Source organism: Hyperolius riggenbachi, chromosome 2 (genome assembly GCF_040937935.1).
Source record: "Hyperolius riggenbachi isolate aHypRig1 chromosome 2, aHypRig1.pri, whole genome shotgun sequence".
NCBI classification, from domain to species: domain Eukaryota; kingdom Metazoa; phylum Chordata; class Amphibia; order Anura; family Hyperoliidae; genus Hyperolius; species Hyperolius riggenbachi.
The window spans coordinates 61074019-61099018 of record NC_090647.1 but is presented as its reverse complement, the minus strand read 5'-3'; the positions used below and the strand labels follow the sequence as shown (position 1 = coordinate 61099018).

At 42.3% G+C, this 25000-nt stretch overlaps 1 protein-coding gene across 1 annotated transcript in view; it reads left to right on the top strand.

The window, feature by feature from the left end:
- LOC137544792 (rho GTPase-activating protein 42-like) overlaps positions 1 to 25000 on the top strand; it is a 397590-nt gene that overhangs the window by 233690 nt on the left and 138900 nt on the right. The window contains exon 4 of the mRNA XM_068265881.1: positions 7376 to 7447. Coding sequence (XP_068121982.1) covers positions 7376 to 7447 — 72 coding nt within the window. The remainder of the gene's footprint in view (positions 1 to 7375; positions 7448 to 25000) is intronic.

Below are 25000 nucleotides of genomic sequence, written 5' to 3'. Positions count from 1 at the left end.
TCCAGCGAGCCAAGATGTGACCTGATTAGCTCGGGGTGATTTGTTGTCAATGTGTGGACTCCTTGTTCTTTGTAGTGATCTTACTGGTTTATTGAATGGAGGTCACAGCAATGAAGGGGCCCTAAACAGGCTTATTTACTGCAGAATACAAGTCACTAATGAAAATCCTCATGTCGGTATGCAGCATCACAGCATTCATATTAAGTACAGTGATTTTAATAATAATTAGAGTATCAGGACCCTTTCGCAATGTACGCAAATATGATGTCAGAAACACAATGTAGTCACTTACAGTTTTTAACCCTTTAGCAGCCAATTTATTTAGAGGCTTACAAGTGCTCTAGACCAATTGATTTTAGCACATTTTTTTTATTTCTTATTTGTTACATTTCCCTGTTTCTTATTAGTGCTGCTGTAATGTGTATTTATGGACACGTGTCACCAGGGGCAGTGTGAGACAATAACAGTGGACTTCTGCTCAGTTTCTATGTGTTCTGCTAGTAGAGAGAGATCAAAGCATTCCAAGAATTTACAGCACAATGTTTTCTGCAGACTGAGGTCAAAAGCAGTTTATTACTTATCGCAAACCAGATAACTCTATTGAAGCTGCTAATGGGTTAAAGGATACCTGACCTGAGGCAAAGGTGCTTAAGGTAAGCACGGAGGTATGTTCATGCTGGATCCACATACCTCGGTATGTTGCTCGTTCTTCTCCTCATTCCGCTTGGCCCCTGTAATTACTGCATGAAAATTTAGACTTCTGGCTAAAGTGCCGCCAGGGTGCCAGCAAGGACACAGACGGAAGGAGGAGAGCGCCGGCCGGACAGAGGAGTCCACTCTGCTGCGACACCTCCGCAGGGGCCCTGGGAACCATCATTTACTTGGGTCTACACCCAAGTGGTGTTTTTACCTAAGTTTCCATTCAGCTTCGTGCCACTGGGCATGAGCATATCATACTCACACATGTGCTGTATGGCTGCGCTCATACTTGGATGGGAGTGCGACCGGGAAGAGGAAGAGGTTTCCAGACAGCAATCATGGGGTTGAGGATGACCTGGGAAGCCTCTGTGGCATCGGAAATCTTCCCACTACTTAGGTTAGTATCTGTTTATTTATTTTTTTACTTTTTTTTCCTCACAGGTTTGCTTTAACCCTCCTTGCGGTCTATTAGAAACCGCCAGGGGGCAGCGCAGCACTAGGGCTCGCTACATGATAGCGGCATCCCCCTGCCTGCTTCGATCGCCTCCGGAGATCTTTGATCAGGAAATCCCATTCGAAGAACGGGATTTCCTGAAGGGCTTCCCCCATGCCATGGCGACGGGGCGGGATAATGTCACCGACGTCATGGACGTCGTGACGTCTAAGGGAGTGCCGATCCACCCCTCAGCGCTGCCTGGCACTGATTGGCCAGGCAGCGCAAACTTTTGCCACTCAGTAACAGACAATTTTTAAAGGATCACTATCGTGAAAATTATACAATTCAAAATACATGTAAACACATACAAGTATGAAGTACATTTCTCCCAGAGTAAAATGAGCCATAAATTACTTTTCTCCTATGTTGCTGTCACTTACAGTAGGTAGTAGAAATCTGACAGGGGGGTTTCTCAGGGTTTTCTGTATTTCAAAAGCACTTAGTGAATGGCAGTTGCTCAGTGCAACTGCCGAAATAGTGTGCAAGCAGGTAGGGGGGCAGTCGGCATCTTTGTGTACTGTATATCCCTTTTAGGAATTGCATTTGTAAACAAAAAAAAATCCCCCATTAGGAGCTGGGCTAGTCCAAAACCTGTCAGTTCTTTCCGTTTTCTATTACCTATTGTAAGTGACAGCAACATACAGTAACTCTGGAAGAAATGTACTTCTTATATGTATGTGTTTATGTGTACCGTATTTTACAATGTTACTCATTTTTGCCACGGTACTTTAAAGAGACACTGAAGCGAAAAATAAATGATGATATAATGAATTGTATGTGTTGTACGGATAATTACTAGAACATTAGTAGCAAAGAAAATATTCTCATTTTTATTTTCAGTTATATAGTTTTTTTTTTTTTAATAACATTGCATTATTCTCTAATATTTGCAGTTTACACACTACTCAGCATTCTAAATGATTTTACAGAGCAGGCTAGTGAAATTTTGAATGGTCCTCTGCAGGAAAACAAACAATGCAGTGCCAGTGGAATGATCCGCTCAGCTGTCTGCACAGACAGACAGCTGTTTGACCATTCCTTAAGTCTGAGGGCTGCAGGTCTCTGGAAAAGAGACCTGTCTTTGCTTTGCAAGTTTCAGACCTGCTCTGCTGCTGAGGAATTTGCATGCATTCGTTATGCAAATTGCCTACTTGCCTCCTTTGAAGGCTGGCAGTATAAATACCATGTTCTCCCAGAATCCTTTGCTGCTCATAGAGGTTTGTACCTGTTGGACTCACCTGGAGTGTCAGCCACTGCTATCTTAGTATAGTTAATTCTTGGGGAGTGCTCCTTGCATTCCTATTTAGTGCAGTCAGTTTGTGTATAATTTGTACTGCCTATTCAGTCCTGACTTGTTTTTCTGTTGCAATTGCGCTGTCGCCAGCGGCAGCTGATAGCAAATCGCTCTGTCTTGTTTGGATTGCACTAGCCTCTAGCGGTAGCGGCTGTGAATCCTTCTGATCTGTGTTCCTGGAGTGTAAGCTGGAGCAGCGGTTGCTACTGGCTACCTCATCTGTCTGTCTTGTCTGTTTTTGCTCATTTGTGTTACTTGTGGCTAGTTAGGGTGGCACGCTTATCACTGGGCGCCTATCGCGCGGTGATCGTGCAGAAAACGTGTTTGCTGTTGCAAATGAGTGCGGTGTTTGCGTTTAGCTAGCGTTTGTTATTTTCCTTATCCTCTGATTGTTGTTTGCTGTGCCTTTGCTACTCTCGTGCTCTGTCCTGCTCAGTCTGGTGTCACTATTTGGCAATCGCCATTCTTGCGATTGCGTTCCCACTTCGTTTCCGCCGTTGTGTGTTCACCGTCGCTGGGTGGTGACTAGTTTGGTGAACACACATTGATTCTGTCTCTGTGTTCTCTCTCTTTAGGGGCTATCTTGCCCTGTGTTGCTTCTTTTCGTACAATTTCCACCTGTCATCTGTGGCAGTGCAGAGGGTTCATTCCTCTGCACTCCACAGCTCCATCTGCCGGTGGGAATTCCCCTCTACTGGTGCTTGCAGCAAAAGCTGGGTTCTGTCATTTTGACACGCTTGTGGAGGACTTCCGCAGTGTCAGCGCACATCTTGTGCGCTGACCACGAAGATATCCCACAATCGTTACAGCCAGACACTTGAGAGAACAAGCTCCAGAAGACAGAGCTCTCTGTGACTTTGAAAGTCATAGATCTCAATGGCTCTTTTGCATAGATAACAACTGGAGTTTCTTAACTCTTCCTGTACTGGAAACAATATTAGACTTATGTCTCTGCTCCAAATGTTTTATTTCTTAGCTATACTACACATACAAATCATTATATCATAATTTTTTTTCACTTCAGTGTCTCTTTAAACAAGTCTAGTGCAGTATCAGACAATGGTTCAGGTCTACTGGATCACACACACTCTCCACTTGTCGTATTTTAGGGCCTGTGTGAGTATTGCTGGGATTCCCGCACAGCTTACGAGCTAAAATATGCCAATTCTATTTCTTTCACTCATCGCTGCCCTCTCTGACAATTATGCCCAGATCTCCAGTGCCATTCAGCCGTGTCTTTCCTAATTTATGGAGAGAAGAAGGTCAGTAGCCATCCTTGCAGTCCATAAATACTGCATTTTGGTGGCAGTTTGTAGGGCTTCTGTCTCCCCTCCGCAGAATAGTTAACAGCAGCCAGGAAATGCCCTGTTTGGGAAAACGCCGCACATATTGTAGACGCTTCAAAACCAGTTACACAATTTCGCCAGAAACGCTACAGTTTATGTTTTGTTACGAGGCCCAGCTGCAAATCTGTCATCTTGCCTGTATATTTATCATATAAGAGAAAGGAAAAATCAATATTTTCAATCAATATTTTGTATAGGAATTATGAGCGCCGGTTAGGTGCCAGGCGAGATTTGTGATGGAGGCAGCGTGAGGCGCAGAGGGGTTGACACGGCGTAAAAGGCAATAAAATATATGGGGCTCTTTTATACACCGAGCGGTTTAAAGGGAATACAAAGCGAAGGAGAACTTGTTTTCCCGTGAAGCAGTTTTATTGTATAACTTGCTTTGTACTTTAGCGATTCATCCTCCATATTGATTTTACGGGATAACTGTACTATCAACACATATTAGGCTTTTAAAAATAGGCAGTGCAACAGCTTTAAAAACGAATAATAGCATGAGGTGGCCTTTTCTGCAGGAGCCCCGGTATGTGAGGCTTACAGCAGTCAGCTACCTCTTTTTATTAGATTCTGCCCCTGGCCACCAGAGGTCTCTGTTAGGAAAATAAATGTTGCCTCTTTGTTGTTCTGAATGAGAAGTGTGCATGCCAACAGCTACCTCTAGTGGTGGGCCAGAGAAAGGCACACCTGTGATGAGTGACTGGAGAATGGTGTAAACAATATGTACCTAATGGATATCAATATTTTCCACAACAGTTTTATTTTCCTACCAGTTGTGTACTACCGTATATTTTCCCTACTTCCTTGGAAATCAATAGTTCCCACTACTCGTTCCATTTTCCCTTCCTGTTATATACTTTATTATCCCGACTTCCTTGTAATCCTGCGTGAACGTAGTCCTCTTCTCCTCACGTGGCATAATTTGTATTTGTTATGTATGCCTTTCTTTCACCATCTTCATCCACTGTATATTGTTTAGCTTGGTGTGATAAAAATAAATGATAATAATAATAATAGTAGGAATGCCATTAAGAGATTACAAGTTAGGCAAAAAGCTCAAATGAATTTGCAGTTACAGATCCCAGTAAAACGAGACTAGGGATGATCAATGGGATGCAAATATTTCCAAGTTCCTGTAGGATTATGGAAATGTGTATGCAAATCTATGCAGTGTGAAAATGGAACAATCAAGTCCCACCCAGGTTTAAATTGATTGTTCCATTTTCAAGCCGCAAGTAGTTGCATAAAAATGGACATAATCCTGCATGAACTCTGAAATATTTGCATCTCAATAATCATCCCTAATTTCTTGTTTTACTGGGATTTGTAACTGCAGATTCACATGAGCTGTTTGCCACAAGAGACTCAGCAACACGTAGGTTCAATCTCTCTGCAACATGGTTAAGTTCAGGCAAAGATGCTTTTAAATTTCTACAAACACTATACAGTACTTCGGACAAAGTTTTTGGTCTATTGCTGGTGCTTTGTTATTTAAAGTGCAAAGTTGTTGGCAAAATTAAGCCCCACCCCCACCACAACTCCCTAATCCTAACGGGTAAAACAGCTTTAATTATTTACTAACAATGTTTGAAAAATGTGAAGTATTAAATGTTTCTATGATCATTGTGAACTATTTTGAAAACTGCATTTTTTTTGCCTCCTGACTCTGCTGTGCTTGTTTTACTCCTGGGAACTTTCACTTACCTTTCTATGTTTAAAAGTTCAAAATGTAGACAATAATAATAATGTGCAAAAGAATACAAACTAAAAATAAAGCTGGCTAAAAAATGGAAAAATATAGTAAAACTGCAGAAACTTACTCTAAAGGTAAAAAATGTGAAGTTGAAGGGCTTGTTCATACTACAAGAGCTTTTTAAAGTGTAACTGTCGGGCATAAAATAAAAAATCAATTATTTATTTTTATCTGGTAAACAAGTAATAAGGATGCTAATCAGGCAATCCAAAAGTTAAAATCTCTATTACTTTTCTTGTTTATAAATTATCATTCCCCAGTTTACCTGACTCTTATTTGGTACATTGCCGCACAAAGGAAGTTGCAGGGCATGCTGGGTTGTCTTTTTTTGCTTCTTTATTTCCCCTCAGACTTAACTAATGTACAGAAGCAAAAAAAGGACAACCCAGCATGCCCTGCAACTTTATATTTTGCAGCAACGTACCAAATAAGAGTCAGGTAAACTGGGGAATGATCATTTATAAACAAGAAATCGCCTTCCTCTGGATCGCCTTCCTCTGGATCAACAGGGATATGTGAGGGAGTAGGCTGGTGGTGTACTTTGTTCTCTGGTTGAACTCGATGGACGGATGTCTTTTTTCAACCAAAATAACTATGTAACTATGAAAAATAATAGTGATTTTAACTTTTGGATTGCCTGATTAGCATCCTTATTACTTGTTTACCAGCTAAAAATAAAGAATTGATTTTTTATTTTATCCTCGACAGTTACACTTTAAGCTGATTTTGAAAAAAAGTGATTTTGAAAAGCTCTTGCTAATGCAATGCTATGCAGGATTTTTACAAAATCACATGGCTCCAGTGTGATCACACACATAGGATAACATTAACAAGAGCTTTTAAAACAACAAAGCGCCTAGAAAAGCTCTTGTAGGGTGAATAAGCCTGAAAAGTTGAAAAGAATGCCCACTGGAGGACACTTTTTATTTTTTTTATTTATTGTATTTATAAAGCGCCAACATATTATGCATCGCTGGACATTAAGGTTACAGACAATATTTAGGGGTGACATACAGCAATATGACAATACAGGAATACAGGCAAACAAGATCACGCTGCACAGTATGAGTACAAGGTGATGCTTAGTCAGTCACTGGATGGGAGCATGGAGATTAGGCAAGTCGAGTTCACTCAGATCCATAGGATGGGTGTACTGTAATAGAGGTGCGTGATCAGGTAGGAGACATAAGGAGGAGGACCCTGCCCGAAGGCTTACAATCTAGAGCATATATGTCAAACTCCGGCCTACTGGCCAAATCTGGCCCTCAGAGCCATTCAATTTAGCCCTCAAGTGGTTCCCTCACTTTGCACTCTGTTTGGCCCACTCTAGACCACCAGGGAAGCTATATTCTGCGTAAAGCTCTAGAACACCAGTGAAGCCATATGGAGGAGAAGAAGGGGGGGGGGGGGATCACATAACACTAGGGAACTGTATAGGGGGGTGGGGGTCTCTAGACACCAGGAACAGTACAGCAGTTGGAGGGGGGGGGGGGGGGGGGGGCATTAGACACCTGGGAACTGTATAAGAGAAGAAGGGGGCCAGTAAACAGTGAGGTTGGCCCAATGTCGGCTCTCTTTGTATTTGAGTTTGACACTCTTGATCTGGAGGGAGAGGTGGGGACATGAAAGGTAGGGGACCAGAGTTCAGCTGCGGGTTTAGAGCACTAGTGGGGGGAAGGCCAAAGTGAACACACGCTTTCTATTCACTTGTTCAACCATTGGAAATAGTGCACTTTAACGCCTAGAGAAGTTGGGATAACATTTTTAACAACTTTTTTCTTTTTCAGATCCAGAACGCCAATGATGTCCTGATATCACCTCTTGAGAAGTTCCGTAAGGAGCAGATCGGGGCAGCTAAGGTATGTAGGTACTTATTTTTCCCAACAGGGTAATGCTTTCTTCTGTGCTGAATCTGGAGTATTTCTAGATCTTGCTTCAGCATACAATTCCCCCCTCTTAATACAGAAGCAATTTACAAGAATAAGCTGTAAAAAGCAGTACATAGAATGCAGAGCAGCAGGGGTTAGGACAGTGGGCAACGCAATATAAATTATTCCTCTGTGTTAGTATAAGCTAGGCATATATCCAAAAACGCTAGCTTGTGGCACACTGATAACTATTTATCTTAGAAAGTCTTATACTGCAACTGCCAAGATAGAGACAGAGATTAAGCTATAACTCATGGGCCTTCCCAGCATACATTTATAACATGATGATTTCTAGGTAAAAATAACCAAAATACTTCAGCAGACAGTATTCTTTTATATAATGTAAACAATACATGTGCTGGAGTTGGTAATCCAGCAGCAAGAGAGACAGTCATCTCTCCTCTGGGTTTTTGGGAAATCTGGGTTTTCACCACAATATCAGCCATACAGACCCCCCCCCCCCCCCCCCTGAAGTTCTATTCGAAATAAAGTAAACATCTCCATGGTTACAGTTCCTCTTTAACTGTGAGCACCAATTTAGTGTATGTGGCTTGAGATGTAAAGATATAATTGGTCGTCTGTCGGCTGTTGTTGAAGAATATCTGAAACACACGATCACACAAGAAGACATGAGACCGCTCCATCCGTCTGGCGACATAATGTACAAGTATTTAGCAATAACGATCCATGGGATATACTGTAGCTGTCTTTTTAAAAGTATAAAGATCAAATAAGCTCTGTTAATGAGCCTGATGTGAGAATAACATTTTCTATAAAGGTGATACATAGGCTTAAGCCACATTTATAATTAAGCTAATTTGACGTGTCGTTAGAGATCAAAAGGAATCGACATTGTAAGATCAACTTTACGAGCCAGCTTTTCCTGTCCAATTATTGTTAGCGGCTATATATACATTATGTACTGTGACCCGGGGGGCAGAGACATGTGGTTGTATAGACTGTATGGGTGAGATGCACTACATGGCTAAAAATGCATTCATGTTAAAAGGGCGCCTGGAAATTTGGCCGCAGGGTGAAGCCAAAAAATGGTGATTGCAGATTTGCTGGCGGCGTAGATTACTATTACCCCTCTGGGCCGCCATGGACTCAGGGGTAAGATGCATTTCAGCTTCTAGCTATTTCTGAATTGTAAATTGCCAATTACCCTCTGAGTGCCGCTGTAGCCGTAATTCATATTACAGTCTATGGCAGTGCCCAAATGCCCGGTGCCCATTCTACCTGTCTCGCTAAAAATAACCTGTGTGCGCTCCACCAACTCGTAGGCCTGTCTCCACTCGTCAGTTTTCCTTTCTGCATGGGAAAAATGCATTCAAGTGTGACCTAGCCCATTGATTAACACTGGCTACAGTTTTCCTGTGCAAAAAGTGGAGACAGGCCCTCTTGTTCCTGCCATACATGGTGGCTGAGGCACCATAAACCACATTTCCATTACCGGTATATTTGCAAGCGTTCATGCATGTCTTTGTAGCCAATTTGTGTGTCTGTTGAGGAAATTTAGAAAAACCACATGGGGACCACATTTGCATACGTTAAGTGTACTTTAATGCAGGGTTGTGGAGGGGCAGTCGAGGAGTTTGAGCAATTTTGGGTACCAGGAGTCGGAGTTGGAGTCAGTGATTTCATAAACTGAGGAGTCGGATGAGTTTTGTACCAACTCAACAGCTTTGGTAAGTTTTAGACTAAGGAGTCGGAGTCGGGGAGTCAGAGCAATGTTGGGTACCTGGAGTCGGAGTCGGTGATTTCATAAACTGAGGAGTCAGAGTTGGTGTCGGATGCTTTTTGTACCGACTCCACAGTCCTGCTTTAATGCACACAAAAGAGAAGCATTTCAGCACTCCGTTGACTAAATAATCATTCGTTTTAGAAGATTTAAAAATAAGTCACTGAATTCTTCGCTCTACAAAATCCTAGATAAATCTGTTAATTCATCTCTGAGCTGATAAAAAGGCCGCAGAGTTGAATAGGAATTACAGGAAACCCCCCTCCTCCCCCCAGGGGATTCAAGGGCAGGAATAGAGAGTAAACATGTGTAAAATAAAAATTGCAGGAGAAGAGAGGGGCAGCAGTGAGTAAAGTATAGAGTATGTCCCCAATACATGGTGGACACAAATGGACTATTTTAATAAACAAGAGAGATAAACAAACAAAATGAGTGGATTTAATGTACAATAGAACTGTTTACATTAACCACTTTGCATTTTTTTTTTACATTTTAGCTATGTCCCTATTTAATCAGCAATAACTTTATCCCTACTTACGACACTTGAATTAAATATAAATTGTTTTTTTCAAGACTCTCATTGTATGGAATTTTTCCCTTGAACAATTTTGTTTTCAATGCATTTTAATGGAAATTTTTTTAAATTATGATTTGAGAAAATATAAGTATTTTTAATAGTAAAAAGAAATGTTATTGGTTCAGGGAACATCTTGCCTCCAGGACCAGCAGGCACAAGTGCACTTTCTTTCCCCAGGCAGTCCTCCTACTGAACTCTAACTCCTGCCAGGCAACAACACTTTAGCCCTTGAGAAGCAAATCTGCGACCGGCACCTGGTCTGTATCTGCTGCACACTCTGAACCATGAACTGTATCATGTAACTGTTGCCCACCCTGAACTTTGATTCACGGATTATATCTGTTGCCCACCTTGAACCATGAACTGTATCAGGCATCACAGACAGTATCTGTTGCTCACTCTGAACCATGAACTGTATCAGGCATCACAGACAGTATCTGTTGCTCACTCTGAACCATGAACTCATACGCAGACCACTCCCTACACCCTAAATTGACTCACGGATCTGTATATTGTATGTCTTACATTGTATATTGTACAGTATTGTATATATTGTCTGTACCATGTATATTCTCATTTACTTTCATGTCTACTATGCCTTGTCTGGTCCTGTCTCTGCCAATGCCATGTGCACCACATTCAATTCCGGGTACATTATCTAGCGTACTTGGCGAAATAAAGATGATTCTGATATTCCCTTTCACCAATTAGTGCTGCATCAGATAGTGCCAGAGGTGTGCACAGGAGCAAGCCCATTTGTGCACAGCTAGGCTTCTGCTACAAGACGTTACCATGGCTTAAAGCAATGTTTCTGGAGTGCGCTACCCCTTCCCACTGTCCAAAATACAAACAGTTCTTTTTAGTGCGTCCTTCACTGTCCACCATCCACTTTCTGATGCTCCAGGGGATTCTTCCCGTTATTGGCACAGTTCATATGTAAAAAAAAAATCGCACTATGATGTTTCGTTTTTGTCCCTCCTTTTTTTACATATGAACTGTGCCAATAACGGGAAGAATCCCCTGGAGCATCAGAAAGTGGATGGTGGACAGTGAAGGACGCACTAAAGAGAACTGTTTGTATTTTGGACAGTGGGAAGGGGTAGCGCACTCCAGAAACATTGCTTTAATTATTAAGGTGTACATGTGGCATCGATTTTGAGTTGCAGCAAGCCTTTTTTTACATAGAGGGGAGGGTGTTAAGAGGGGAGCGCAATTGATACAACCATACATTGAAGTTACCATGGCTTAGATGAAGACACAGAGGACGTAGATATACTGTAGTGGTGGATACAGTGGTTAAAGGAGAAGTGTAGTGAGAGGTATATAAAGGCTGCCATATTGATTTCCTTTTAAGCAATACCAGTTACCTGGCTATCCTGCTGAGCTATCTGCCTGCAGCATCACACCAGAAACAAGCATGCAGCTAATCTTGTCAGATCTGACAAAAATGTCAGAAACACCTGATCTGCTGCATGCTTGTTCAGGGTCTATGGCTAAAGGTATTAGAGGCAGAGCATCAGCAGGATAGCCAGGCAACTGGTATTGCTTAAAAGAAAATCAATATGGCAGCCTCTATATACCTATAACTACAGTTCTCTTTTAAAGATATCATGGATGAAAATGGATAGTGTATTTTTTTTATTTTTTTCCCTTATTTTCCCTTTAAAATGCACAGAAAATAAAGTAATTACAAAAAAAAATATCAACCACAAAAAGCCTAATTTCTCCTGAAAAAAAAAACAATATGTAGATCATTTAGGTGTAATAAGTAGCAATAACGTTATACCAAAGTAATCAAAGCTGCGCTGAGCTGTGTAAAACAACCTCATTAGCGCAGTGGTTATTTTTGGTATAGAAATATACCGGGTATATAAAAAAAAAAAAAAAAACTGCCTAATGATTATGAGGTTTACAGACAATCACTAACCATGCGATACATACATCATTGGCACCTGGCACTGAAAAGAAGATAATTTGAAAAAAGATGAAAAAAGATGAAAAAAGTAGGAATCTTCCAGAATCTGATCACATTACTCAATTATTAGATTATATTTTCACATCTGCTCCTGAAGATAGAATTTTAGGCATGTTGTACCACTTATGTTATGAAATACTCCCCCCAGTTCTCCAGATTTAGTAAATCAACTCCTCATATGTGTAAAAAGAATTGATCCTTGATGGTTATCCGTAACCTCCAAGTATCTGTGGAATGAGAGAGACCAGGAGATATATGTAAGCACACCCGTGTAAGTAATATACAGAGGAACCTTGGTTTGCGAGCATAATTCATTCCAGAAACCTGCTTGTAATACAAAGCACTCTTATATCAAAGCCCAGTTGATTCATTCTACAATCAAATAACCATTATAGTAAAATAGTATTAAATAAAAATGTAAACAAGACTTTCCCTATAACTAACAGAATCATTGCCATATGTTGGCACTGCCCAACCGTGTGTGTGTATGTGTGTGTGTGTGCGTGTGTGTGTGTGTGTGCATGTGCGTGTGTGTGCGTGCGCGTGTGCGTGTGTGTGTGTGTGCGTGTGTGTGCGTGCGCGTGCGTGTGTGCGTGCGTGCGTGTTGTGACTTTGCACAGTCTCTACACTCAGATTTAGTACAATTAAGTATAATCCTGCAGCGCCAAATGGAGAAGAACTATGGGCTCAGTTGTGAAGACATCACGCATGTATACCTTTTTTCTCCTTGTATACCAAGACGTTCCTTGTATATCAAGTAAAAATGTCACCATTTTTTGTTGTTGCTTGTATTGCAAAGCGCTCTTAAACCAAGTTACTCTCAATCCAAGGTTTTACTGTATTCACAACGGTGGGTTGCAAAAACCTGCAACAACTGTCTCAGCCTGCAGGAATATAACCGTCCCTGCTCGGTGTCCCAGGTCTGCTGGTGCAGATGCTGGTCGATCGCTCTTCTGGATGAGTACTGAGGACGCCAAGGTCATAGTTACATAGTTTGGTTGAAAAAAGTAATCCGTCCATCAAGTCCAACCAGAAAAAAAAAAATAATAATAATAAATACATTAAAAAATCACCATCCTGAACCTGCACATATGCTATTTGATCCATGGGAAGGCAAAAAACCTTACAAGGCTTGGGCCAATTAGCCATAAAAGGGAAAATTCCTTCCTGACTCCAGATGGCAGTCAGACAAATCCCTGAATCAACTTTCGGGAATTACCTAATAATTGTAGCTGTAGATGCCCTTCAATGCAAGGAAAGCATCCAATCCCTCTGTAAATGCAGATATAGAGTTTGCCATAACTTCTTCCTGAGGTAAGATGTTGCAGATTTTAACCACTCTCACTAGGAAGAACCCCGTTCTAAATAGAAGGCAAATTTTTTGTCCTCCAGACGCAAATCATGTCCCCTTGTCTGTCATACAAACCTAGGGCCAAAAAACTCATCTGCCAAGCTTTTGGATTGCCCTCTGATGTATTTATACATGTTAATCAGGTCACCTCTCAGTCGCATTTTTTCAAATCTAAATAAGCCCAGTTTGTCCATCCTTTCTTGGTAAGTGAGATCTTCCATCCCTCTGATTAATTTAGTTGCATTTATACCTGTTTCAGAAGGTCATTGTCCTTTTATAGAGTGTGGTGCCCAAAACTGTATCCCATACTCCAGATGTGGCCACACATGTGATTTATACAGAGGGAGTAGTATACTAGCATCTCCAGATATTATTTCCCTATTTATGAGAATTTTATTTTTGCTTTAGCTACTGCTGCTTGGCATTGTATATGGTTGCCTAACTTGTTATCAACAAGTATTGCTAAGTCCTTCTCTGATGTTCCCAGCTGTATGCCATTTATTTTATATGATGATCGACCATTGGTATGTCCAAGGTGCATGGCTTTACATTTATGAATATTACCTTTAAAGGTCCTTTAGACTATGAACCCCTTGGGTATGGGCTATACTAGAAACACTGGTGGAGGCGCCATTGATGATACACTACTACAAAATATTATGTAAATACGAAGTGTAACATCTTATCTTATCAGAAGGACAAACCATTAAAAATGGTTATTTGTTAACGCACAACAGACAACACGTTTCACAGGTCTTGGCCCGCTTCCTCAGGTCAATACAGGTGCCTGGAAAAATGTTGTTGGGCCCTAAAAGTGAAGGTGCCTGCTCTCGTGAAACGCGTCGATTGTGCATGAATAAATATATCTTTTCCATTTTTAATGGTTTGTCCTTGAGAAGGTAAGATGTTACACTTCTCATTTACATAATATTTCATAGTAGTACTATATCATCAAGGGCGCCTCCACCAGTATTTCTTGGATATTCCTCATATGTGTGGCTGGAAAGAAAGGGGGGAAATATCCAGAATTCCAGGTGAGTCTGTTTGTTAGCGCGGCTCAGCGTTTTGCTCTGTGATGGAGGTAATGCGGCAGAACACATTTATAAATGGTCTTTATCCAGAAATGATAAAGGCTATTTGGACGTTCCCAGTCATCGGGCCCCTTCCTGTACTGCTATTTAATGTAGCGGTGAAACAATTATGTGATGGATGCAATTGTGGAGTCACAGTAAGCAGTTTAATCATCAGGCTTTGTCCCCGGAGGAATGAGCGGCTCAGCAGCGATGTGGGAAATGTATATGTGTACGGCTGCAAATATCCATCTTCCGCTATTGTCTTGTTTGATAGAACAGCAACATTTGTAAAGTGCTTTTCTCCCATAGGACTGGAAGCACTTGCGGAATGAGAGTCACATCTGTCTGTCTGCAAGACAAAGCAACTGTCCTGGAGAAATAACACTTACTTTCTCTTGTGCGGGAATCAGTCATCACCTAATGACATGTTACCCTTCCTCTGCAGGTTTCCAACAGACGCTATCGTACAGAGGAACCACCACACAACATATAGTAGAATGCAGTCAATAATTCAGGATACGCACTTTTAGGCCTTGTTCACAATGCGTGTTGCATTGTCACATTGCAGATGTTGATGTAACGGAAACTGGTGTTGCGATCATAAATAAGCACAAATAAGCTCTATGTGAACTAAGGTATAGAAGCATCAATGAACATAAGCAAGCTAAGCTAAACTATTAACCTGCTGGGCGTTCTGATTCTGCGCAGCCACAGGGCTGCGCATGGTTTTTTATACCTAATTTTTTTTTAATCATGTAGCTAGCCTAGCGCTAGCTACATGATACCCCCCTCCCTGCCGAATCCCTCCCACCCTTCCGATCGCCGCCGGCGCCTATGCCCGTCAGGAAATCCCGTTCTGAACGGTATTTCCTTGAGGGCTTTCCCCATCGCCATGGTGACGAACGGAATGACGTCATCGACGTCGTGACGTCATAGGGAGTCCCGATTCACCCCTCAGCGCAGCCTGCCACTGATTGGCCAGGCTACGCACGGGGTCGGGGGGGGCCCTATTACGCGGCGGGTAGCGGCGGATCGGCGGCAATTTGAGACTTTGCTAGCTGCGTGTTTAAAAAAAAAATATTCAAATCGGCCCAGCAGGGCCTGAGCGGTGGTCTCCGGCGTCTCTGGACGAGCCTAGCTTGTCCAGAACGCTATGGAGGTTAATCACATCCCACTGCAGGTGGGCTGTTGGTGGATTATAGGTGTCAATCATATTAGGAGCTTTCTATTGACTTTCATGATTCTATGATTGATAGCCTATAGACTGCGCAGGTCCAGAATCACAGACTAAACTTGGAGATCCGTTGAATTGTTCCCTGATTTTCATGGAAACAATGTTGTTCTGCATGCTGTGCCAGCCCTAAAATGTTTATGAGTTCTGGCGACAACAGGACTGAACAATTTGCTAGATAAGAACTTACCTGACCTTCTACAAGCAAGATATTTTATTAGAATAATGTTCGCTAATCGCTAGAATATGCCTTAAGGGCAAACTCTGAATATAGTCTTCTGCTGAAACTTTTATTCTAAATGAATGAGGGTTTTACATTGCAAGAAGCTCACACATTCTTACAGTGTTATGTTTAGGTAATGACAGATATGGGGGGAAGGCCCCTGAGAGATTTAGTTTGGACTGATGTGACGGTAGTGACATGTATGACATGAAGGCCTCTAGAAATAGGGATCTGGTTGAGGACTGACATGTAGATGGTGGCATGTATGGCATGTAGGATACAGAAGCAGGGCTTTGGTTGTAGATTGTTGTGTTTTATTTAGGTAGGGACAAGTGTGGACTGAAGGCCCCTAGCAGCAGGGATTTAGTTGTAGACTGTCATGAAGGTAGCGGCTGATATGGCATATGGGATACTGTAGCAGGGATTTGGTTGTGGACTGTCATGATGTTGTGGACTGTCATGAAGGTAGTGACAGATATGGCGTGTTGGATAATGAAGTAGGGTCTTCGTTGGAAACTGTTGTGTTAAGTTTTTGGTAGTGGCAACTGTGAAGTAAAGGCCCCCATAATCATGGAATTGGTAGTGGATTGACGTGAAGGTGGTGGAAGGTATGGCTGCTGTATGTCACTCCTAAATATTGCCTGTATCCTTAAAGGGAACCAGAGACGAATAACTATGCAAGATTTATACATACCTAGGGCTTCCTCCAGCCCCATCCGCACGGATCGCTCCCACGCCAACATCCTCAGCCTTCTCTGTCTTCTTTACCGGGTCCCGTAAATTCCACCAGGCGTGGCCAGTTTTACACATGTGCCTGCGCAGTACGGAGGGAGCGCACTGCGCTTGCTTAGACTGGTTGACCCCGACTGGAGAAAGTTAAAGGACCGGTAAAGAAGGCGGAGAAGGCTGAGGATGGTGGCGTGGGAGCAATCCGTGCGGATGGGGCTGGAGGAAGCCCCAGGTATCGTATGTATACATTTTTGTATATTATTCCTCTCTGGTATACTTTAACTAATGAATAAAATAAATAATTAAATATGGTGTGTAGGACACAGAAGCAGGGGTTTGGTTTTGGACTGTACTGTTATCTTTGGGTAATGGCAGGTATGGCATAAAGGCTCCGAGAAGCAGGGGTTTGGTTGTGGACTATTCTGTGTAGGTAGTAGCAGGTATTTGGTTGTAGACAGTTGTGTGTTAAGTTTTTGGTAGTGACAAGTGTGGCGTAAAGTACCTCGTATTGGTAGTGGATTGACGTGAAGGTAGTGCAAGGTATGGTAGGACACAGAAGTAGAGTTTTGGTTGCAGCTTAAACTTCTATGAACCCACTTGCCATACCAGTGTAGCTAAAAACCAGGCCTTGTTTTTGTCCTTTTACTTTTTTAGCAATCTCGTCTGGCATCAGTAGAAGTCTGCAGCTAGCTGGATAAACTTTTAAATGATGGGAAGAATGTCATGTAATCATTTTTGGGGGTTTACTGCAGATGCAGACAGTCTGCTTCCTTTTTGGACTTGTGGAGCAAAGCATGCTGGAACTAGCTCAGCAGTTGCTGGGGGGGACACAGTCTGAAGCCTGATTTATTGGACCCGGGGCACAGGAAAATGGCCACCAGAAGGATTTCTTGGAATTCTGGGAGCTCCAGTGGGATCAGTCTGGTAGAAGGTTTCCTTATTTGGTCAGTGCAGCTTGTGGCCCACAGCTGGTGTTATTGATGAGCTCATCTCTGCGTAGGCCAGAACTCCTGTGTTTCTTTTTATCCCATTCCTGCCTGCTAAACATTATTTCCTTCAAGTGCCCCTTGACCTTGACTGACATTCAGCATAGATCAAAGGAAACAGAGGCCCATTTAGACACCACTGAAAAGGAGAGGGGAAAAAAATCAGCTTTTTTTTTTTTTTTTTTTTTTTTTTTAACATGGGATAGTTTGCAGCTTTGTACAATGATGGGTTCTTTACATTCCTTCGTAGCAAATTGTGTTTCACAATGTTTGCTTGTCAAAGAAAATGTAAGTTAATCATCAGTTATGAGGATTTTTTTTATTAGGTGCTTTTGAATTGGTAGGCAAGTTCTGGTAAAATTCCTTCTTTTTTTTTAATACGCATTTCTCCTAAAATAAGACAGTGTCTTATATTCATTTTTGCACCAAATGCTGTGCAAGGGCTTATTTTCAGGGGATGTCATATATTTCTATGAACACAAGTTCCTGTGCTGTGTGTCCTCCTGCCTTGGAGGATAAGACAATGTGATTCCTAGTATACACCTCGGTGGGAGTGTCTGAAGACTCTGGGAGGAGGGCAGCTAATGAATACACAATGAGCAAGAGAAGGGAGGGGGGAAAACAAGAGTCAGGGAGGATATGATGTCAGCATTAGCTTGGCAAGATGGCCACTGCCTAGAATAGGATTTTCTGCTTTTCCTTTATAAAATTCACAGGAATAATTATGTGGATAGCACAATACATCTGTTATGTAAGTAGAAGTAGTATTTATCTACTTATATATGTGTTTTTTATTTCTAGGTTAGCATGGGTGTCGCTTGTTCTTTAAAGGGCAACTATCGTAAAAACATTGTAAGATTTAAAATGCATTTATCTAGAATGTACATTTCTCCCATAGTAAAATGCACAATCAGTTATTATTGTTTTTCCTATATTGCTGTCGCAGTAGATAGTGAAAATCTGGCAGTTTTGACAGGTTTTGGATTAGTCCATCTTTTCTCAGGTATTTATTTACAAATGCCCTAACTCAGTGATCTGCAAACTTGGCTCTCCAGCTGTTAAGGAACTACAAGTCCCACAATGCATTGCAAGAGTCTGACAGTCACAGTCATGATTCATTAAGGCACATGCATTGTGGGACTTGTAGTTCCTTAAAGAGAATCTGTATTGTTAAAATCGCACAAAAGTAAACATACCAGTGCGTTAGGGGACATCTCCTATTACCCTCTGTCACAATTTCGCCGCTCCTCGCCGCATTACAAGTGGTTAAAAACAGTTTTAAAAAGTTTGTTTATAAACAAACAAAATGGCCACCAAAACAGGAAGTAGGTTGATGTACAGTTTGTCCACACATAGAAAATACATCCATACACAAGCAGGCTGTATACAGCATTCCTTTTGAATCTCAAGAGATCATTTGTGTGTTTCTTTCCCCCATGCACTGAAGTTTCAGGCTGCTCGTTTCTTCCTGCAAACAGCTTTGCCTGTGTCTGTAATTCTTCAGTATGTGAAAGCCCAGCCAGCTCAGAGAACGATTTATCCAGCTTGTAAAAGATAAGAGAGAAGAGAGAAGCTGCCCTAATCTAAATAATGCACAGGCAGTGTGCATAGAGGGGCCTGGAAGGGGGAGTTCATTGCAGAACCACAACACTGAAGAACTTGGCAGCCTTCCAGACACAGGCTGACAAGTCTGACAAGAGAGAGATAAGTTGATTTATTACAGAGACTGTGATAGTACAAAGTGCTGCAGTAAGCCAGAACACATTAGAATAGCTTTTGGAACTTGTAGGATGATAAAAAACAGGATGCAATTTTTGTTACGGAGTCTCTTTAAGAGCTGGAGAGCCAAGTTTGCAGATGACTGGTGTAACTGAATGACCGATGCTTCGTCCCACTGCCAGTGCAGCGAGAAGGGAGGCCGGCTACCATCTCTGTATAGATTCTTTCTAGGGATTGCTTATGAAAAGAATAAGGTAAGTTTCACAATGTATAATGGAGTTAGCGATGCCGTGCGTTGCTCCCGCTGCACCGCATCGCCACAAAACAGGCCTTCAGGGAACACCGCATTAGTATGTAGTGTTCCCTGTCTGGCATTCGGCCAAGCAGTAAGTAACACGCGCTTGCAGTCACTTCCTGCTTCGGGTAAAAATATGCTTCCACTCGCCATAGATTAAAATGACTTCCGGGCCGACGCAGATTGCCGCAGGAGCCATGCAGTATGAATGTATACCCTAGCGTTAATTTGGGCACTTCCGCCGCAGTGTGCCGCAACGCGGGTAGTATGAACTTCCTATAGACTTTCATTAGGCTGCGGTAGCAGTGCGTCAATCTGACGTACCGCACCGGTGTGAAAGGGTCCTAAAGGTAATTCGGAGACTCCCCCATGAGGAGGTCCAAAATCTGTCAGATCTGTAAGCTTTTTACTATCTATTGTCAGCGTCAGCAACATAGAAAAAAAGAAAATATAGTGCATTTTACTCTAGGAGAAGTGTACATTTTATGTAAATGCATTTTTATTTTACAATTTTTCATGATAGTTGTCCTTTAAGGTATTAAGTGGCAACTGAAGTGAGAGAGAAGAGGAGGCTGCCATATTTATTTACTTTGATGCAATACCGGTAGCCTGGATATCCTGCTGATTCTCTGCCTCTAATACTTTTAGCCATAGACCATTATTGTTAGATCTGACAAGATTAGCTGCATGCTTGTTTCTGGTGTGATTCAGACACTGTTGTAGCCAAATTGATCATCAGGACAGCCAAAAAGGAGATAAATATGGCAGCCACCATATCACTCTCACTTTAGTTCCCCTTTAAGTGAAATTCCAGTAAAACTTAAATAAAGCTGTATGTAGACATAAGTAAGGCCTCTTTCACATGGACAGCCTCCCATCTTCTGGCCACTGAGTGCCTTTTAGATGTGTGATGTGGCGGAACGGCAGTGTTTGTAATTGTAACCCCTCGCGAGTCAATGCTTGATATGTGTCGCAGTTACATGGCAGCAAAAAATGATATCATACTGAACTCTGTTTCCCCGGAAAAAAGATATGCCCTGAAAATAAGCCCTAGTTGAAGTTTTGAGTTTTACTCAAAATATAAGCCCTACCCCGAAAGTAAGCCCTAGCCGCAGTTATGTATCCATGCCTCCGTTATTGGGCCAATCACTGCACTCGCTGCTACCCATCGAATGTAGTGATTAGTCCAATAACGGAGCCATGATAACGCCCATGAGACCATTGGCTCCAATAGAAACATCCGTTGCCGTACTTCTCCCCCATAGGCTGAAGCTGCACTAGGGACACAGTGCGGCATGGAGATAGGGGACATCGGAGGACATGGGGACAGTGCAGCATGGAGGATGTAGCAGAAGGAGGACACAGGTACAGTGGAAAACAAGGGGGACTCATGGGGACAGCAGAAGACACGGGGGGTACACATGGGAGACAATGGAGGACAGGGGATAAAGGTGGGAAGCAGGAAATTTGGGCGCATGAGGCAGGTGGACAAAAAGGGCGCCGCCATTTACTCCCATAATAAATATCGTTTAATCGGTGCCCAACAGGAAAAAAGGGCGCCGGAGAAAAATAACGTTTTAAAAGCGGCGCCCGGAGACTTTTAATGTTTTATTACTGTTTCTCATGATTACACATTATTTAATGATTTATAAATTTTAAAACATTATTTTTAAACGAAAAACAGTACAATATTTTTTTAAAACATTACTTTTAAACGAAAAACCGTACAATTTTTTTTTTTTACATTTTTAAACGAAAAACCGCACCATATTTTTTTTAAAACGTTATTAATGCTTATCACAGGGGGGTCTTAGGTTTAGGCACCACCAGGGGGGTCCTAGGTTTAGGCACCAACAGGGGGTCTTAGGTTTAGGCACCAACAGGGGGGTCTTAGGTTTAGGCACCAACAGGGGGGTCTTAGGGTTAGGCACCACCAGGGGGGTCTTAGGTTTAGGCATCAACAGGGGGGTCTTAGGTTTAGGCATCAACAGGGGGGTCTTAGGTTTAGGCACCAACAGGGGGGTCTTAGGGTTAGGCACCACCAGGGGGGTCTTAGGTTTAGGCATCAACAGGGGGGTCTTAGGTTTAGGCATCAACAGGGGGGTCTTAGGTTTAGGCACCAACAGGGGGGTCTTAGGGTTAGGCACCAACAGGGGGGTCTAGGGGTTAGGGATAGGTACAGGGAGGGTTCTGTGTGAGAGTAGGGTTAGGTATAGCTTTAGTAAAATTCTTATTAATGTTTTATAAAACGTTATTATAAATTTCAATTTTTAAACAGGGAAGATTAACGTTTTTAAAATTGCCGATTTTATACACATTATTTAATGATTTATAACTTTATAAAACATTATTTTTAAACGAAATATAACACAAATTTTTTTTAAACGTTATTCATGATTATCTTTTAAAACCCTGCGCCCTTTTTTCCCGGCGCTCTTTTTTAACGTACGCATAAAGGTGAACACAGGGACAGAGGGGGACACTATGAGAACACAGGGACAGAGGGGGACACTATGAGAACACAGGGACAGAGGGGGACACTATGAGAACACAGGGACAGAGGACAGGTGGATCCAGAAGAGGAAGAGGTGGCGCAGTGGGGAAGGCAGGAGTAATATGACATCCCCTGAAATCAAGCTCTAGCTCGTCTTTTGGAGCAAAAATTAATATAAGACACTGTCTTATTTTTGGGGAAACACGGTATATGAGCACGGCTGAGTAGCAGCAAGAGCCTGGCCGGTGTACGGTAGCAGCCGACCGGCGACGAATCCTACGCCCATGTGAAAGATGCCTAATGCTATGTTCTATGTGCACGAGTGCAATTTAGCGAACGTGTCTTTCACAACACGCTGTGCGCAATGAGTTGCACTATAAAGTGGATGCCAGCGGCAACAATAAAAGTTGATGAGAGACCACATACGTCATCTGTAAAAATGTTCCCAGACAGGTTACATCACAGCGAAAGGGAACGCATGCTGTACTGTGAAGGGGAACATCAACGTTTGTGGACTTTCGTGTTACCATGGAGATCGCACACCATGTGTGGTGCATCAAGGCTGACAGCACAGCACATGATGAGAGCGCGCCCTAAGCTGATGACAGCATGCTGTTTCTGGCAGTTGGACTCTGTCAAGCTGTGCAGCATACTAGTCTTCACCTCACCACATGTTCTTATGTAGCAAAGAGACGCTGAACGAAGAACCAATAGAGCGAATTGAAAGTTTATGGGGGACATTTATCAAGTGTCTGAGACAAAATATTAGTAGGTTTTAAAATCCGTGCAGAACTGTCTTAGACATCCTAAGAAATCATTAAATAGTGCAGATTATTTCTTACACTGTTAGGAATGGGAGTAGTTAGGAAGGTCTCTCAGGCAGTGCAGTGTGTGAGGGAAATTACTGTTGCTGACCTCCCCAATAGGGATGGCCCTGCCTAGGAGAACTCATAGAGAAACATGTGATCAGTTTGATCAGCTGATAGATTTTTAAGATTCTGATTTGTTGTGATGACTTCCTGGTTTAGCACATGATCATGACCAGCAAAAAGAGAGCCTTAAAAATATGTCAGCTGATCAGACTGATCACATGCTTTTCCATGAGTTTTCCTAAGCAGGGCCATCCCTAGCCACCAACACATCTGCTGTCAGCAGGCTCTGAGTGAGGGGGAGGAGCCCTTCACAAATCATGTGCAGCCTGCACTATCTGGAGAACTGCTATGAAGCACTTCTTAATCTGCAGCAGTTTAGGGATGGATTTGCACTTTTCTTAAAGGGAACCAGAGTCGAGGCACCCTAATGTATTTTACCATATATATCAGTAGGAACAGTAGATAAAACACCTACCCTGCTTTCTGTTTCATTCTGCACTGCACAGCTTGCTTCTAATCAGCCCTGATAAAATTCCCGACTGAGCATTCAGTCTGGCTTTGTTCAGGAATATTTATAGCTCAGTCTGTGTTCTCTAGTGTCTTTTCAAGTCCAAGCCTGCCCCCTTCTGGCTCTGCTCAGGAATCATTATAGCTGAGTCATTATAGCAAAGCCAGACTGAATGCTCAGTCTGGATTTTATCAGGTCTGATTAGAAGCAAGCCGTGCGTGCAGAATGAGACAGAAAGCATGGTAGGTGTTTTCTCTAATGTTCCCACTGATCTATATGGTAAAATACATGAGGGTTCTTCGTCTCTGGTTCACTTTAACTGTAGTGCAGCTCTAGAAATCCACGCTAAACTGCTGCTATTACGTAGGATTTAAGAAGTTTCTTACTATCATGCAGAACTGTTCATCTGCTGGTTAGAACAGTTTTAGAAGAAAAAACTGTCGGTAATGCTTTAATAAATCTGGCCCTATGTGTATCTGGTAAGTTATAGTGGACCCAAACCCAGGACTTCCTCTCTGCTCTAAAAGATGCAGGTCTGTGCTACTGCGCAGGTGCAGAGAGGCCACACTTTGGGGGTCCCATTACTTGTTCGGCTTGGCTGCGGAGGATGGGGGGAGCCTCTTAAGGGTCCAGAGGCTTCCGCCTTACCGAGGCAAATATTAAAGTATGCGGGACCTGAACTCCGAACTTCCTCTCTGCTCTAAAAGATAAGCAACAGCATAATAACCTTTAAAGAAAAAAACATTTCCATGTCACAGCTGGTACACATAAATCTGCAGTGTGGCTGCTTCCTGCTTTCATGGAAGCAGACAAGGTTACAATTCTGAATATATAAAGTCAGCGCAGGTCTATAGTAATACAGCTTTCATCATTTTCTGGTATAAAGGATCTTCGAACAAAAAGGTAAAGAAGCAAGGCTTACCAGACTCCAACAACCCACATTATAAGGTTGTAAACGAGTTTGATAGATGGTCCGCAGAACTTTCAAATGGTGTCGTTTCACCAGCGATGTTGCACACCACAGATTCCTCTGGAATATAGTAGATATCCTGAGGTCGCAGAGACTCGCCAAAGAGGAGTCCAGTAGGATAGTGACATGAAAGAGATGTACGGCACATCTAAGTGTAAACCGTCTTTATTACATAACAAGTAAAACAATTTAAAAACATAGGTATTGTACTGTCCATGTTTTGATTTCAGTGAATGTTGTATAGTACATAAAGAGAACACTTTTCCAGGCATTTTCCATCTTTACAGCCTCTGACTGAAGCCAATCCGGATGTCATCTCCTCCCTTACTCTTTTTTTTCTCCTGGAAACTGCACTGTCATAGCTAGCTTGTTTTGTAAACACATGTGAGCATAGCATAGATCAGATTACAGAAGCTTCTGCACAGGGGTGAGGTGTAATTCCCTTCTCAGCCTCATGTCACACTGAACTGCCCTCAGCCAATCAGTGAGGAGCAGGAATGTGAGAGGGGAGATAACAAGCTTCCTTCTCCTCGGCAATGTACCAGAATAGAGCCAGGCTAACTGAGATAAGATTAATTACCGTAGAAACATTGATGTTTAAATTAAAATGATTGCAGTGCAGGGTCAGGTTGTAGACTGCATAATAAACAGAGCAGTGGGTAAATGGAATTAAATTTTGTGGCTGACAATCCAACTTTAAAGAGAACCCAAGGTGGTTCTTTGGGGGGCAGATGGGACAC